This window comes from Hypomesus nipponensis, chromosome 15, assembly GCF_054491055.1.
Source record: "Hypomesus nipponensis isolate SF chromosome 15, ASM5449105v1, whole genome shotgun sequence".
In the NCBI taxonomy this organism is placed as follows: domain Eukaryota; kingdom Metazoa; phylum Chordata; class Actinopteri; order Osmeriformes; family Osmeridae; genus Hypomesus; species Hypomesus nipponensis.
The window spans coordinates 2,938,701-2,953,568 of NC_140375.1; the positions used below are offsets into that span (position 1 = coordinate 2,938,701).

Genomic DNA, 14,868 nt, shown 5'->3' on the forward strand with positions numbered 1-14,868 from the left:
CTTTCATTCGTCCATGCACATTGACACACGAGAGTCAAGTGGTTTGAAGGCACACCTCATAGTATTGTTTATCTTGTTTCCTTTGTCAAGGTGTAGCAAGTGTCGACTTACTCAAGTCCCCTTTCATCGTAGCTCATTGAGTTAATTCCTTTTAAGTGCTTACAGACTGTCGAGGTCAAAGGTGACACCAAACAAAGCTTCTTGTATTCTGGCTATTTCCACTGTGTTACAGTAGCCGTGTATTGATACGACGTTGGCTGCATGACACTTCAAACTGGCACCAGTTATTGTCAGCCTACCCCTGTAGACATAACATGGCTGGAAGATGAGAAGAGGAAGAGACAGAATATCTTTAGAAACAGAGATCTCATCTTGAGATGGGAGGTTGTTATATTTAAAAGTACAACTTTTTTCTTTTGATGCCATCATCGTTTTTCTTCTTCCTGAAACCATATTTTGTTTCACCAGTCGCATGGAGTGCACGAGTGGTAGTAAGTACCAAAAATCTGGTACGAGTGTGTCTCGACGTCACCCAAATGGAGCTGTCCCTGTGTGAGGTTTAGTGAGAGCTGGAGGTTCGGGCTCAGTGACGGTCAGGAATGTCTGTGACTCTGCTTCCCTCGGTGGGGGAGGGGGGGGCGGCTGCCTTTTATCTGACGAAGACACCGCTGCTTGTCTTAGCTGGCACCCACTGATGGGCACGCACACACACACGACACCTCCCATGTCGCGAGCGCCGGGGCCTCTCCCTTGTTGCCCGCCCGCCTGTTGACACGCTGAAGTGTGTGTTCACTTTGGCCTGGGTGTGTGTTGTTGCATAAGCCTGTAAGTTCAGGGCTGTTTTGACCATGTCAGCACTCCTTTCGGTGGCGGCTCGGTGTGCGTGCGTGTGTGTGTGTGTGTGTAATGTACCCATGTTTGAGCCCGCCTGGCAGCCTGGCAGCTGTGCAAACAGCTCTGAAGCCATCCCTCCTCCCTCTGATGTGGGTCGTTGGCTCGACCAGAACTGTCGTCAATCCGGGTCTTATTTATTTATTTATCTGTTTTTCAATCAATCTGCATAGCGCCGAGAACCGGCCAACCACGTTGTCGGTTCCAGATCACAACGCCGAGGGGCTCTTTGATGTTCTGCCCGTGGTCATTAACGGGGGTGTGTGTGTGACCGAATGATGTCGACACACAAGGTTGTACTCGCGCCTCGTGGGCATCAAGCGCCCATTCTACTGAATGGGCCTCGCACATCGCCATGTAGCGCAGTCGCTCTTCAAATGGACGTCTGTGCGTCCACAAGGGCCCCGTCTGTCTCTACTAACGGGATGTGATGTGTCGCCCCGTTATCCCTTAGAACTGGCGTTTCTCCCGTTTTCCTTTGCCATCCATTCGTTCGTGTGTCTGTGGGCAATGCCGTCTGCCATGAACAGAGAGATGGTCACGTGTGGGCAGTTTGAGGACGCCTCTCTCGTGACTCCACACCTTCATTTTTTGCCTTAGACAGCTTAGTCATGAAAGCAGGAGAGTCATTTCCAGATACGAGAGCGGGCTGACTGGTGAGCATGTGTGGTGAGTGTTCAGTGTGGGGTTGAGGCAGGCTGAGCGAGGGAGACGGTCACGGCCAAAGGTGTGGTCCATTTGATGTGTCACGAGCCCCTGGGATTCTGTGAAATTGTTGTGAAAAATGATTTTGTCTCAGATTTGAACCATGTTCTAAAACTCTCTTTTTTAAACGATGGACTGGAGCATCAGAACATCAGAGAGAGAGAGAGAGAGAGAGAGAGAGAGAAAAAGAGTTTTTGAGTGCCCTTTAATGTCCTCCTTTTCTATAATCATTTGCTCCTCTGAAAACAGCATCCAAAACAAAAGGAGAAAAGCACGTTCCAGTGCTGGGGAAAAAAAAAAGTTAACAAGCTTGGAGGTTTTTCACAACGTCCTACCCCCTCCCCCTCTTTCTCATTCCTCCTCTCTTCCACACTCCCTCTCTCCCTCCTTTCATTTCCAGCTCCTCTGTGGGCCACATGAGCTTGTCACGTCACCTCAGGCCTTGATGTGGCGTCTCCCTGGTGCGTTGCCCCTGTCTCATCTCCAGACGTCTCACGCTACTAATCACTGAGTCACAGACGCCTGCTGACTGCTGGCGCGCGCCGCCGACTCGACTACCCCCGCCACGGCCATTTCTTTTCCTCATAACCTCCCCATTATGAGAGCGACTGGGAGTCCCGGAGGGCTCCACACTGCCCCAAAATGGCTCCAGAGCAGTGGCCACCTACCACCTACGCGTCCCACCATGGCCCTGGTCGCAACTATTTTAGTCCCCCCCTCCTTCGCTGTTGCTATTATGGTTGTTGCAGTTCCACGCTTGGAAAGTCTTTCTTCTTTCTTTCTTTCGCCTCCCCCTTCGTCCCAAAGTACAAGCGGGAGTCGGTCTGCTATAGACATCAGTGTTTTGTCCTGTAGGACTTGCAGTTTTCAGCGATGTTCAGTCATCCTGAACAAGGCCGGTTGAGGTCTTTGGTGGACGAAGAGCGACCCAGATTTCTCGTTTTCCCTTTGCGGGTTAGCTTTCTGCTGGCCACCTGTTTATGGAGTCAACGTTTTTTTTTTTTTTTTCTGGGGGGAGGGGGGGGCGGGGGGAGTGGGGGCTGCTTTTGTAATCAGCCAAGTCCCAGAAGTCCCAGACGGCTCTTTTAATGAATGTAAAACCTACTCCATCAAAACAGTATCGACAAGCAGATCGGCTTTTATAGCGGAGAACAATCCGTTATAGCTCTTGGTGGAGGCCGGGTTTAGGGGGCTGTTCTACCCTGTAGGTGTGACTTGGACTCCTACAGCAGGCTGAGTGAGGGCCTCAGTGGTGCACTGGCAAGTGGGAGGCAGGCACATGTGTTCTGGCAGGCCGAGACATGAGAGGCTGAGGCTGAGAGGCTGGGGGGGTGAGGCGTTGCGGTTTTCACAGCTGGGTTCCTCGTCTGGTCTTTCCGTATCTGCATAGTTGAGGTAGAGAGAGAGAGAAACGGAGTGGCCAGGTTGCTAGTCGCTAAGTGTTGCTAGCTACAATTACTGAGGCGAGCCCCAAGGGCCAGCGCTAAAGAGAACTTTGACACTTCCCTTCCACTGTACTGCATTGCTGATGGGAGTACAACGTTGCCAGGTTCTCATAAAACCCACATTTAGAATCCCTGTGTGCTGCTTTAGACCTCATAGGTTTAATGAATGACAAATGGTGAGTATGGGAATAGGCATTTTTCAAGATGCCGGTTTGCGTCATGAATACTCTTGTGAAAATGAACACTAGTGTATTCCCCGGAGGTCCAGTCATTCTTTTGATAGCATGAGTCACATTGACTCAATGTCGTTCCTGCGTGTGTGTGGTTTTGTGTGTGTGCGTTTATGTACGAATGCCTAAATTAAATTGCAGGACATTATTTCCTTATCATTAGTTGGTGTTATCAAGCAGAGAAGAAGTTCAAGATCAAATAAGTAAAACAAGTTTTGTGTGTTTCTCAAACAGGAAACTTGGACTCCTTTCTCTTCAACACATGGGTTTGAGTCAGGTTCAACTCTAGAAAAATAAGACAACATTACTTTTCAAAAGCGGACAATATATATTGAAGCTCTAATCTTTCATCGTGAGTGCCACAGTAATGTTCTGGTTTTGTTAGAAGGAAAATGAAAAAGCTGTGAGAAGCACATTAGCAATTGTAAAACGCCAGCGGTATGTATGGCATGCAACATGAAAACAGTGTGGTCTGGGGGAATTAATTGATCGAGTATACATCTGTTGCCCATATCTTGCTTTCAAGTGAACGGCTAGCATGAGCCACATAGTGATGTATAATTATGTACATAACTGTGTTTGTGCAAAGAGTATTGGAAAGCATGCATGACTACAACATGGATTACAGTGAATCATGCTTCCCAATGGTTTATCCCTTTTGTCATCGTATTTCACATTTAAGTGTCCAGAAAAGTTTCCGGAGGAATGTGTCCGTTTGGGTGGAAAACCGGACAGGCAACAGGGTTTCTTAGAAGAATGCAAGCGCGGGAGTAAACTGTTTGTCAGAGACGTTGTGTGTTTGCTTTAACGCCTAAACAGTTCACTCAGAGCATCCCCTGTATGTTTACACCAGTGCCGGGGTCTGGGGGAAGGCTAGCTGGAAACGCATTGCTAAGCTAACACCACCTGCACTCTGGTGTGGTAGAACCGAGCAAATGTCTGTGTCATGAAAAGAGAGAGAACTATCTTCCTCTCATTTTCTCCATGTGTCTCAACCCACCAAAGTACATTTGAAGGGTTGTGAAACATGGTTGTGTCGGCTGTTTGTTCACATTAGGTAAAGAGTGGAATTTCACAAGTGTTTCTCATTCAGAGATGTTCTAAGACAAAATACAAGAACAGAACACTATTCTCAGAGAACTTGCGTCTAGTTGCGTCAGTTTGGTATGCATGAAGAGTGAAGGCGAGCCTTTTGTAAGAACTTTGTGTTCCGTCATGTTCTGAGGAAAGCTGGGAATTTCCATCAAAGCTTTTAACTGGAAGACACTTAGCATCTAGCCAGGCCCAGCCAGGGATCAATGGAGACATGAAGCTAATGTCATAACGCCAGACCTGAGACTGTGCAAACAATATGGAGGTCTTAATGCACTTTCACATCATAAGCTAATGTGATTTCAGAGATAGTAAGAGGGACGGAGGGAGGGAAAGAAAGAAAGCAGCCGTAGTACGAGACAGTCGTCTTTCTGCCAGCGTGGGTAGGCTCTGCTCCTGGAGTGTGGTGTTCCTGGAGAGCCCAGTGTTTGCTTTGTAAAAAGACAGTACAGTCTTTTTAGTACAAAGTCAGCAGCAGCATAATATGGCCTTTAGCTGCGTGGGCTAGCACACAACCACAGACTTGTACAGGGTTGACGGTGTCCAACAGACAGTGGTGGAGGCCTAAAGATAGACTCGTTGTCCCAGACCTACGTGATACTGGCCTGGACATCAACCTCAGACCGGGTGGCAGGCCCTGGGTCTGGCCCTGGGTCTGGCCCTTGCCCTGGGTCTGGCCTTGGCCCTGGGTCTGGCCCTGGGTCTGGCCCTGGCCCTTCCTCGTTCCGGCTCCGAGGCCTCCCGCACTGTGGACGTCCGCCAGCCACTTCTATTCCTGTCCCAGCAAGCCTCTGGCGTTCTGCATTGAGATGGAAATCCAAATAGCCGCGTAGAAAACGGGAGGGGGGCTGAAGAACAAGCGGCCCTCTTAGAGATCTGAGTCCCCCCCCCCCCCCCCTCCTCCTTCCCCCTCAACAGCCCCCCTGCCACTTCATTACCCTCTGGGACCTGAATGGGCTCCCTTCATGTCGGCCTGGTTTATGACCTCTGGCTCTCCCAGACTGGGAGAGATAGGAATCTCCATCAAAGAGCCCCCCAGATAGCGCCACCACCTCTGGACTGGGGGTTCTGCGGGGGATGGGGGCTGCCCTTCAGACCACCATAGGCTGGCTTCCACCCCCCCTTCCCTTGTTCTATTGGTATGGTCCCTCGCCTCTCGCACCAGTTACCGTAGCTGAGCGAGAGGGATGTTCCATTCCTTCACCGTGGGTGTTCCGGGTTTAAAACACCCGACCCACCTTATCTCAACCTCTCCCCTCAACCTCATCAAGTGGCACCTTCGCAACAGGAAGTGGGCCAAAAGCGTTGTGATGAGAACGGCTGTCCCGTACACAGCTCAAGCAAAAGAGGGTGCGAGATAGATCGCTTGTCTGAAGTATATTTTGATCTCGGAAGGAGACCAAAATAAACCGTCCCTCTAAATCACCCATCAAGTGTTTTACTTTAGAAACACCCGACAGTCCCTCTGAATAGACCCACACAGGCCCTCTTTTATTACACGCCCACGGCATTCCCCACATTGTGGTCAAAACCTGCACAGACACATGGGAAAAAGTGTCCAAACTTTTGACTGGTCCTGTATATAGAGTGTAGCCCACGTTGCATCATCAATGATGCCTTGCATCATTTTAGGCGAGGCGGCGCCGCCTTCACGAATGAAGGAAGTTCACTTCCGCCTGGGAGATGGCCCGTTTCCTGCTCTGATGTCACCTTGGGGGAGAGAGAGAGGGAACGAGAGTACACTCTTTAGTCCTCTCATTCAACTCCCCCTCTCCTCCTCCTGTCCTGTGATCGGCTTCAATTACAGCCCGATGAGTCACCCCTCCGCTTCACACACACACACACACACACACACACACACACACACACACTCCCCACCCCGACCTCGCCCCATCTCGCCTGGCCCTGTCGAGGGTCTCCAGTTCCCAAGGGCTGTAGCCCCCCGGCCGAAAAATCCCAATTTCACGCCCTCGCTCTGGCGCACAGGCAAAGGATACTGCTAATTTGGTTCACGTGTGTGTGTGCGTGTGTGTGTGTGCATGTGCGCCACTTTCTCCTTGACTCTCCCGACCTGGGTGTGAGGTGTAAGGCAGAACCTTCATCTCTGCCTGGCAGGTCGGGGGGGGGGGGGGGCTGGGATGGGGGAGGGGTCGTCCAAGCGGTTGATATCTCCTTGGCAACCCGGGAGGGGGTGGAGACACCATCGTGGCAGACCACTCACCGCTTATGTCCGTCCATCTCATAGTGATGTCCCTGGGGAGGAGGTGATCGATACTCGATCCCCATGTCGCCCTTGCTCGTTTTGCGCATGTCGTCGCGTCGTCTTTTCGCCCTGCGGCGTTGGCCACCCTGCCATCGGCAGACGGGACGAGGGGAACGTTCTAGCGCTCTAGCGTCTCTCATCCTAATGGACGGGCCTCGCCTCGGGTTGAGACAGACTCCAATCATCCAGTGTGGATCAGGCTGGTTAGGAGACACTTAACGCTCAGAGCCTCTGACCCTGCCATCGCTAATGGTTCTCGCGCAGCTATTGAAACCGTATCAGGGCCCCCGCCATTCACCAGAGGCTAAAGACCAAAGCCCGCCTCTTCTGTTAATGGACGCTGTGCATTAGCTATCACACCCAGCTGCGATGTGGGTCCATGCCATTAGCACGATGCTCTATGTTCGGAATGGGAATGGGTTTAATGCCTGCTGAAAACCTTCATGGTAAGAGACCACGGAGCTACGGGGGATATGTTTCTGGGGAGAGAGGGAAGGATGAACGCAGGGGCCGACTGGTCTCCATTCATCCTGGAAAGGCAAGCCATAGCGCTCTGGGAGGCCATTACACCACAATGTCTGAAGAAAGCTCTGCCTGACTTTTATTATTATTATTATTATTATTACTGCTATTATTATTGACCTTTATGCAGGTAATTCTCCACGTGGAAACACTGAGTCAGGCCCGCCGATTTCTAGCCTTATTTCCCCCACCGCCCCTCCACACACACAGACGTGCGCACCACACATTTACAGGGGCAGTGTTCTTCAGATCCTTCTCTCCTTGTGAATTCTGCATAATGCAGCCCGTCGGGTTCCAGTGAGGAGACGGACGGACGGAGGGAGGGAGGGAGGGAGGGAGGGAGGGAGGGACGGGCGGACGGACGGGCGGACGGACGGGCGGGCGGGCGGGCGGACGGGCGGACGGACGGGCGGGCGGACGGGCGGACGGGCGGGCGGGCGGACGGGCGGACGGACGGGCGGGCGGACGGACGGACGGGCAGACGGACGGGCAGACGGACGGGCAGACGGACGGGCAGACGGACGGGCAGACAGACAGACAGACAGACACAGAGCAGCACAGACAGGGCTAGGTCTAGTTCTCCTGTCAGCCAGCCTGCCAGCGCTGGGTTATGTCGGCGCGACTGGCGAATCAGGGACAGCTGTTGAGCATTCCAAGAGAGCCCAGGACGCTGGCCCATCCAGCAGAGGAGGCCAGAACATCTGGGAGAACGACACCGGCAATGTGTGAGAGAGAGAGAGAGAGAGAGACGCAGAGGCAAAACTCACAAAAAGCATGTGTCAACTTATTTTAGGTTGCTTGTTCTGCGCTGTAGAAAGTGTTCATTGTTGTCAAATACTTTTTTTTTTGTGGCGACTTTCAAAGCACATTCTTAGAGGGTTGTCTCAGTAATCTGTAGCATGCACTGTAATTCTCTCCCCATTGTGGAAAAAGTGGTGGGGTTGCTGTTAAAAGCTGAGTTTTGTAGTCTTTTTGTGACATGGGGGCTTTCCCCTGTCTTCCTCCCCCCTCGCCGGAATCAACTCTCTTTCGAACACCGCCTCTGTCTCCTCCAGCCTCCCCAGACCAGTCAATCTAATTAGAGCACCGCCAGTCATCAGGCACTGTTTAAAGCCATCAAAGACTCTCCTTGTGTCCAGCTGGATACCCAATGTGTGAACTGAGAACACTGTGTGTGTGTGTGTGTGTGACCGCGAGTCGTGTCCCCGCCCCCGATACACACACCAGAGGCCAGAGTGACACCATCACCTCACTGCTGACCTTTGACCCTGACTGTTTGACCCAATGCCTAGCCTGGGCAACAGTAGCCTTTCTGTTTGCGCCCTAACTGTGTGCCTGTGTGACCAGGGGCTGAATTAGAGGGTCCGGAATGATCTCAGACAGACCCCAGGCCTCACCCATGTGTCCCACCCAGGCAGCCAGTCACTTGTGGGCACGCTCCTTCAAAGCAACGCAGCGTGGCGACTTCCAGCGTCTAAATATCAGGCGCGTATCCTGTGTCCTAGCAAAACACAGAGGCACCTGGACAACACACGGCGGGGGAAACAAATCAATGTTTCCCCGAAAGGGTGTGTTCCTGCGATTCACTGAGCACTTTTGCGACAGCTGCGACATTTAATGGATTAGACGGGATGTCGATACACTGTCTGTCTGAACAGGATGTAATGGCTGAGCCAAGTGCTTGATCACGGTGAGAGAGGAACTGGAGCTAAAGACCGAGTATGTGTGTGGCTACTACGGTGTGTCCGGTTAGCGAGACTGACCCCCCCCCCCCCCTCCCCCCTTCTCTGTCTCTCTCTCTCTCTGTCTTTCTCTCTCACTCTCTCTCGTCATCTGTCTTCCCTCGTCTCTCTCTCAGATCTGGAGTGCGGAGACGTGCCCCTGCTCACTCCGGGGAGTAAAGAGATGATGTCTCAGGCCCTCAAAGCCACGTTCAGCGGCTTCACCAAGGAGCAGCAGAGACTGGCCATTCCCAAAGGTAACGCCGAGAGCCGGGCCGTCGAGCTCTGCCTACCCTCGGCCGTCTGTCTGGTCACACGGCAACCCGCGCCGTCCCTTTAGAAAATCACCCACCCCCCCCAAAAACACAAACACGCTGCCGAAAGCTAAGACACGGTCCAGCGACCGATGTCACATTTAGTATGTTCTACGCTACATAAAGATGGAGTTCACTTCCAAAATGGACAGACGGCTGTGCAAGGGTTACAGGTGAAAGCCGGGCTCGGAAAACAATATAATAGTGATGACACATACTAATGATGAACAACACTTCTTAGCTATTTAGGAAGTACACAAATTGTATTTCTGCTTTTGAATGATGGGTGTTTTGGCTGTCCTCATACCGCCTTGAATTAGCTGGGGGTTTCCTGTTTATTAAGTGCTTATTTGCAGTCAACTGAAACTGCTGATGTCTGTGGTTGCAGTAACATGCATATGGTTAGGGCAGCCAAATACCTCATTCTCGAATGTCTGCGTAATGTTGACAATAGACCGGCCTATATGTTTCGTTTATCAACGCAAAAAGAAAGAATACAAATCCATTGTGATGGCCTCGCAGTGCAATGTCTTTTCACCCTTTATATGAAGCATGAACAAGGGGTATTTTCCTACCAAGATGTCAGTGAAGGATTTGACGGCTTTGTCCGTCCCACTGAAGAGCTGTGTCGCAGCTCACGGGAAATGTTCAAATGAGATTCCGAAAGGTCCCCGTTGCGTGGGAACGCCTCCACGCCCAACTCCTCCAATCAAGTGTTGGCTGTGCCCCCCCCCCCTCCCCCCTCCTTCCCCCAGACCCCAGAGTGTGGACGGAGAGTCACGTGAGCGAGTGGCTGGCGTGGACGGTGAACGAGTTCAGCCTGAAGAACGTGGACTTCCACAAGTTCCGCATGAACGGCGCCGCCCTCTGCGCCCTGGGCAAGGAGCGCTTCCTGGACCTGGCTCCGGACTTTGTGGGCGACATCCTCTGGGAACACCTGGAGATGCTTCAGAAAGGTAAAAGGCACCGGAGCCAAGAGGCTGCGAACCCACGGCCGTGACTTTCATTAGCACTGAGAGCCGCTCACTCAAACGGCCGGGTCAGGAGGACATGTCGAAGAGCGGATGAGAACAATAGTCTCGTCTACGCTAAAAGGTCCATTTTATAGGCATTGTTAGCATTTAACACCGTAACAGGAGCCAAAGAGGAAAGGAGAATTACCTCAGGTCATTAATCTTTCATCGGTCCGGCCTGACACTCGATGCAGCTTTTCACGGCAGTTATACGATACATGAAATCAATGACGGGTTAGTGATGCTCATAATTTATTTTTCATGAAGAAGACACAAAGCATTTCTCCAACGCCAACGGCCTGACCTCCAGCTTCCAGGAATCCCGCTATAGCTCAGACTACTTTGTCAGTAAGTACCTCTGAGGGGGATAAACACCGTAGATGGTCTCTGTCTAACTAATAGATTGTCATTTTATTCTGATATCCATTTTGGCACACTACTTAATATTGCACGTGACCCCATTTATTCACGATTGTTAGTTTGTTCGTTTATGTGAGCTGTTCTCATGCTGTGTTGTAATTGTCGTTTCTAATCACCATGACTTGCCTGTGAAGACAGAAATTGTTCCAGATTGCCTAATCCTTTTCTGTCTTCATCTTTTCTCCCCCCCCCCCCCCCGTTCCTGTTTCTCAAGGCTACGGCATTGAGCATGCCCAGTGCGTCCCTCCCTCGGAGTACTCCGAGCCCGGCTTCATCACCGAGTCCTACCAGACGCTCCACCCAATCAGCTCCGAGGACCTGCTGTCACTCAAGTACGAGAGCGAATACCCCAACGTCATTCTCCGGGACGCGCCCCTCAACCCTCTGCAGGGCCACTACTTCACAGTCAAGCAGGAGGTGGTCTCCCCTGACAACATGTGCGTGGGCCGCATCAGCAGAGGTGAGTGGACAGTTTACCTCAGGTTAGCGAGAGCTCCCATGCACTGGAGGCCGTTGTTAGTTTAGTCAAGACACTCACGTGATTGATTTCACCATTTATTCATATACACGAGAATAGGTTTAACATTGGCGGAATGGATGTACATGGGGAAGCGCTCCCTGCCTTCACTGCCGCAGGCGTGACATGCAGGCAGGGAGCAACGAGTTAAATCCATACAGACAGACAACATGGGGGAGAAGGAGATGGTGGTGGGTGGCAGCAACGCAGAACACTAAGGTAATCGAGGATGCGTGTGCGTGCGTGTGTGCGACTTGTAGTGCCGCCTCTTACGCTAAGCCTATGGGCTGAGAAAACGGCGATGGGTGATATGACGCGCGCCGCCAGAGTGCCATGCCTGAACTCATCTCTGACTGAAACATGTGAGGCCGGTGTCAATAACTGGAGCAAAGACCAAATCGAGTTCTCTTTGTGAAAGACGATCGTGCGTGTGTGTGTGTGCCCACATGGATGTGTGTGATGGTGCTGATGCTGTCAAAGCATACCCAGCCACAACAGTGTGTGTACAAGGTGAGGAGAAAGCAGGCAGTATGGTTTGTGCTTGTGGTTCCAACAAACAAACCCACCCACCCCCGCTCACACGAGACGAGGTTTGGGAACCCAAAAAGAAAAACTACAAAAGACGAGAGCAGCCTATTGTTTTCCTGTCTGTGCGAAACACGAACAAAGCCTGATGGGTTGAAGGACGTTATCTTCAAACTTCTCACGTAAAACACCGCTCACAAAGTGAGAGGTGTTTTTCTTTGTCTCACATCTCGAGCTTGAGGTTTTTCTGCACTCGGCGTCAACCCGAGTCAGCCAGGGAGCACGGGCATTCTCATGAACCCATCCTGTTTGCTCGGACCACAGGCACATCTGCTCACTTTCCCCTCTTGATAGTTTGGAGAAGAATTAGTCGTGTGGTTTACGTCGATACCAGTAAAGCTGGGATTTTCTTTCCCCCCAATCCTCCTCAGCTGAACAAATGAGCAGGGAGTATGATGGATAGTTAGCCACAGTGCACACATTCTCCAACGGCCTGGGCATTTGCCCGCAAGGTACGTCCAGACATCGAACATCATAAATCCAAAGAATTCCTTTTTTTTTTGTTTTTTTTTTGTGAGAGGTGGGGGGAGGGGGCGGTAGGGGGCCTGGCATTGAGCTTTTCCTCGACGTGGGAAAGTATTTGTGGCACAAAAATGAAACCCAACATGTGGCTTCAATTTCTCACAATTGGATGATTTTCGGGGCGCAAGTTGGTGCACTGTATTACGTTTCGTACTTTAATAGCTGGCAATTCAAAGAGTCCTCTTATCTTTTTCGGCCAGAAATAGCGAAGAGCCATTTGGGCGATCGTCTTCCAATTAGTCTGAACTAAATGGCAGCTCTACAAGCGAGGCCGAGTGTGAAATAGAGAAACGCGGCAGCATACAAAACAACGAGCCTCAGTTGAGAAAGAGCGAGAAGGACCCATTTGCCGAAGCCTCTTGGGTATTCCTGGTGTAAATATTGTCTCTGAAGCTGCAGCTTGAAACAATTAACATTCTGTCGCTGCATTGGTGGCCTATTTCTATTGGAAGTCGCAAATTGTCAAGTCCATTGTCCACGTGGTCTTAAAATGTGTAAAGTAATTCAATTCCTTTAATCCGAAGCACGGCTAAAAAGCCTTTTTCAGGAGCAACGACACTCATGAACTCCTGTGATCTTCTTCTGTCCCCCCCATCCCCTCCTGTCCTCCCCCGCCCCCAGGTAAGCTGGGCGGCCAGGACTCCTTCGAGAGCATCGAGAGCCTGGAGAGCTGCGACCGGCTCACCCAGTCCTGGAGCAGCCAGTCCTCCTTCAGCAGCCTACAGCGGGTCCCCTCCTACGACAGCTTTGACTCGGAGGACTACCCCAGCGCCCTGCAGGGCCACAAGCCCAAGGGCACCTTCAAGGACTACGTGAGGGAGCGTTCTGACCTCAGCAAGGACAAGCCTGTCATCCCTGCCGCCGCCCTCGCCGGCTACACAGGTGACATCACCTCCACAGGCACACGGCCGTCACATGCTATAGTAGTGTCTTTTGGAATGTCTGACCATTTTTGGGAATCTCTGCTTGTAAAACGTACACCAGTACCTTGTCTTTTTTTTATGTAGGTATATCAGCAAATTATTATTGTTTCTTAAATGATTTCACAGCCGTAGGTCTCCATTGGATATGGTAGTAGATGTATTGGAACGTAAGCTACTGGTTTTGCATGCACTGTGGTAGCAGGTATGGGTGTGCCTCAACATAACTGAGGTAACTTAAAAGAGGAGTTCAACAACACCTCCGACCTTAGCTGGCTCAGAGTTGCGCACCTTACAGGAAACAGGAAGAACGACAACAATCATTTGCAGCTCCCTGCCCTGTTCTCTCCACCTTGCACCTCTTGCTGTCTCCTCTGCACACTCTTTTTTAATCTTCGTCCCGCATCTCGACCTATTTTCCAAGTTGTCTTAGCAACGCGAGCACAGCAAGAGAAAGAAAAAAAATACCCGCCCCTGTTCTTCAGAGTTGATTTATCTCTTCATCTCCCCAAGCCTATTTACGTCTTAGTGTACGCCTCCATATTCTATTTAAATGTAAAGGTGCCCGACAAGTCTTAAAACACAATCTCTTGGATTCTTTATTTATTGTCTTTTATGGCGGGATTGTAGTGTGGAAAAGTAGAATCAAATTTACTGTTGCCTTCTAATGTTTGCCTGTTCGGACAAGACCTTCAGTACTGCAACTCTTGCGCAACATTGTCTACAGGCACGAAACACAGAATCAAACCTTCCTGATGAATGTTTAATTCATTAAGAGTTTTAGACAAACATCTTGAACTGTCACCTATTCAGCCCAAATCTTGTGGGGCTTTTCCGTCGTGAGGTCATTGTAGTCACAAGATTGTTAGTAGTGGAAGGGGGAAGGCCCAAATCCGTTCTGTACGTCACTGACGATGTATGCTTAGATTTGATTATGTTTTGACCTGGGGTCAAGTTAATTTGCAGTCCCCAAGGCAATGCTACTCACAAGACCTCTATTAAACGGTGCGTCATTCATTTATATATCCATCTCTTTTATTGTATTGTCTAAAAGAATTCAACTGGAAATGTAGGCCTAAAGAAGTTACGCAAACCTTTGAATTCTGATGTAGTGCAGATAAAGATAAAGTGCACTCCAATGTCGAGGATGAATCATGATTTTGTAAATGTGATATTGGGACCGCGTTTCCTACATGACGGTACAAAAACACACATGCAGATGCCTTCGCCAAAACACATAACCTTGGCGACGTGTTTCTAACAACAGTAGCGATGGTTGCCAGGACAGCACAGAAACCCAGTGACATGCCAACGCATGTGGCACATTAGTTCTGCTGGTGGGACCCCACTTTTGCAGAGCACCTGGAGGAATGCAGAATGAGAATAGAAGAAACAAAATATGGCGGAAAATATCATAATTTACTGGACAAAGAAAAGGTCTGGCCTCTGTTGGCCTTAGCTGTTGGCCTTAGCTGTTATTACACATGCCTTACAGCAAGTAAGTCTACAGTAGAGGCCCCCCAAAGAAGACATGCATAATGTCATGCAGCAAGTGACAGCAAGATGGAGAAAGTAAAATATGTGGGAGATGGAGATAAAAAAAAATAAAAAAAGGGGGAGTTAGAGTTGAGATAGGAGGTGTTGCTGCGAGTGTAGCTGCAATGGAAAATATGCCAAACGATGTATCCCAATTTGATGTTTGTTAAAA

At 50.5% G+C, this 14,868-nt stretch overlaps 1 protein-coding gene across 2 annotated transcripts in view; it reads left to right on the top strand.

The window, feature by feature from the left end:
* Positions 1-14,868, top strand: part of ets1 (ETS proto-oncogene 1, transcription factor) — a 35,364-nt gene that overhangs the window by 15,173 nt on the left and 5,323 nt on the right. For both annotated transcript variants that reach the window (XM_084674613.1, XM_084674614.1), the window contains 5 exons: positions 9,007-9,126; positions 9,939-10,139; positions 10,464-10,544; positions 10,831-11,076; positions 12,862-13,122. In XM_084674613.1, the coding sequence (XP_084530739.1) occupies positions 9,007-9,126; positions 9,939-10,139; positions 10,464-10,544; positions 10,831-11,076; positions 12,862-13,122 (909 nt within the window). The remainder of the gene's footprint in view (positions 1-9,006; positions 9,127-9,938; positions 10,140-10,463; positions 10,545-10,830; positions 11,077-12,861; positions 13,123-14,868) is intronic.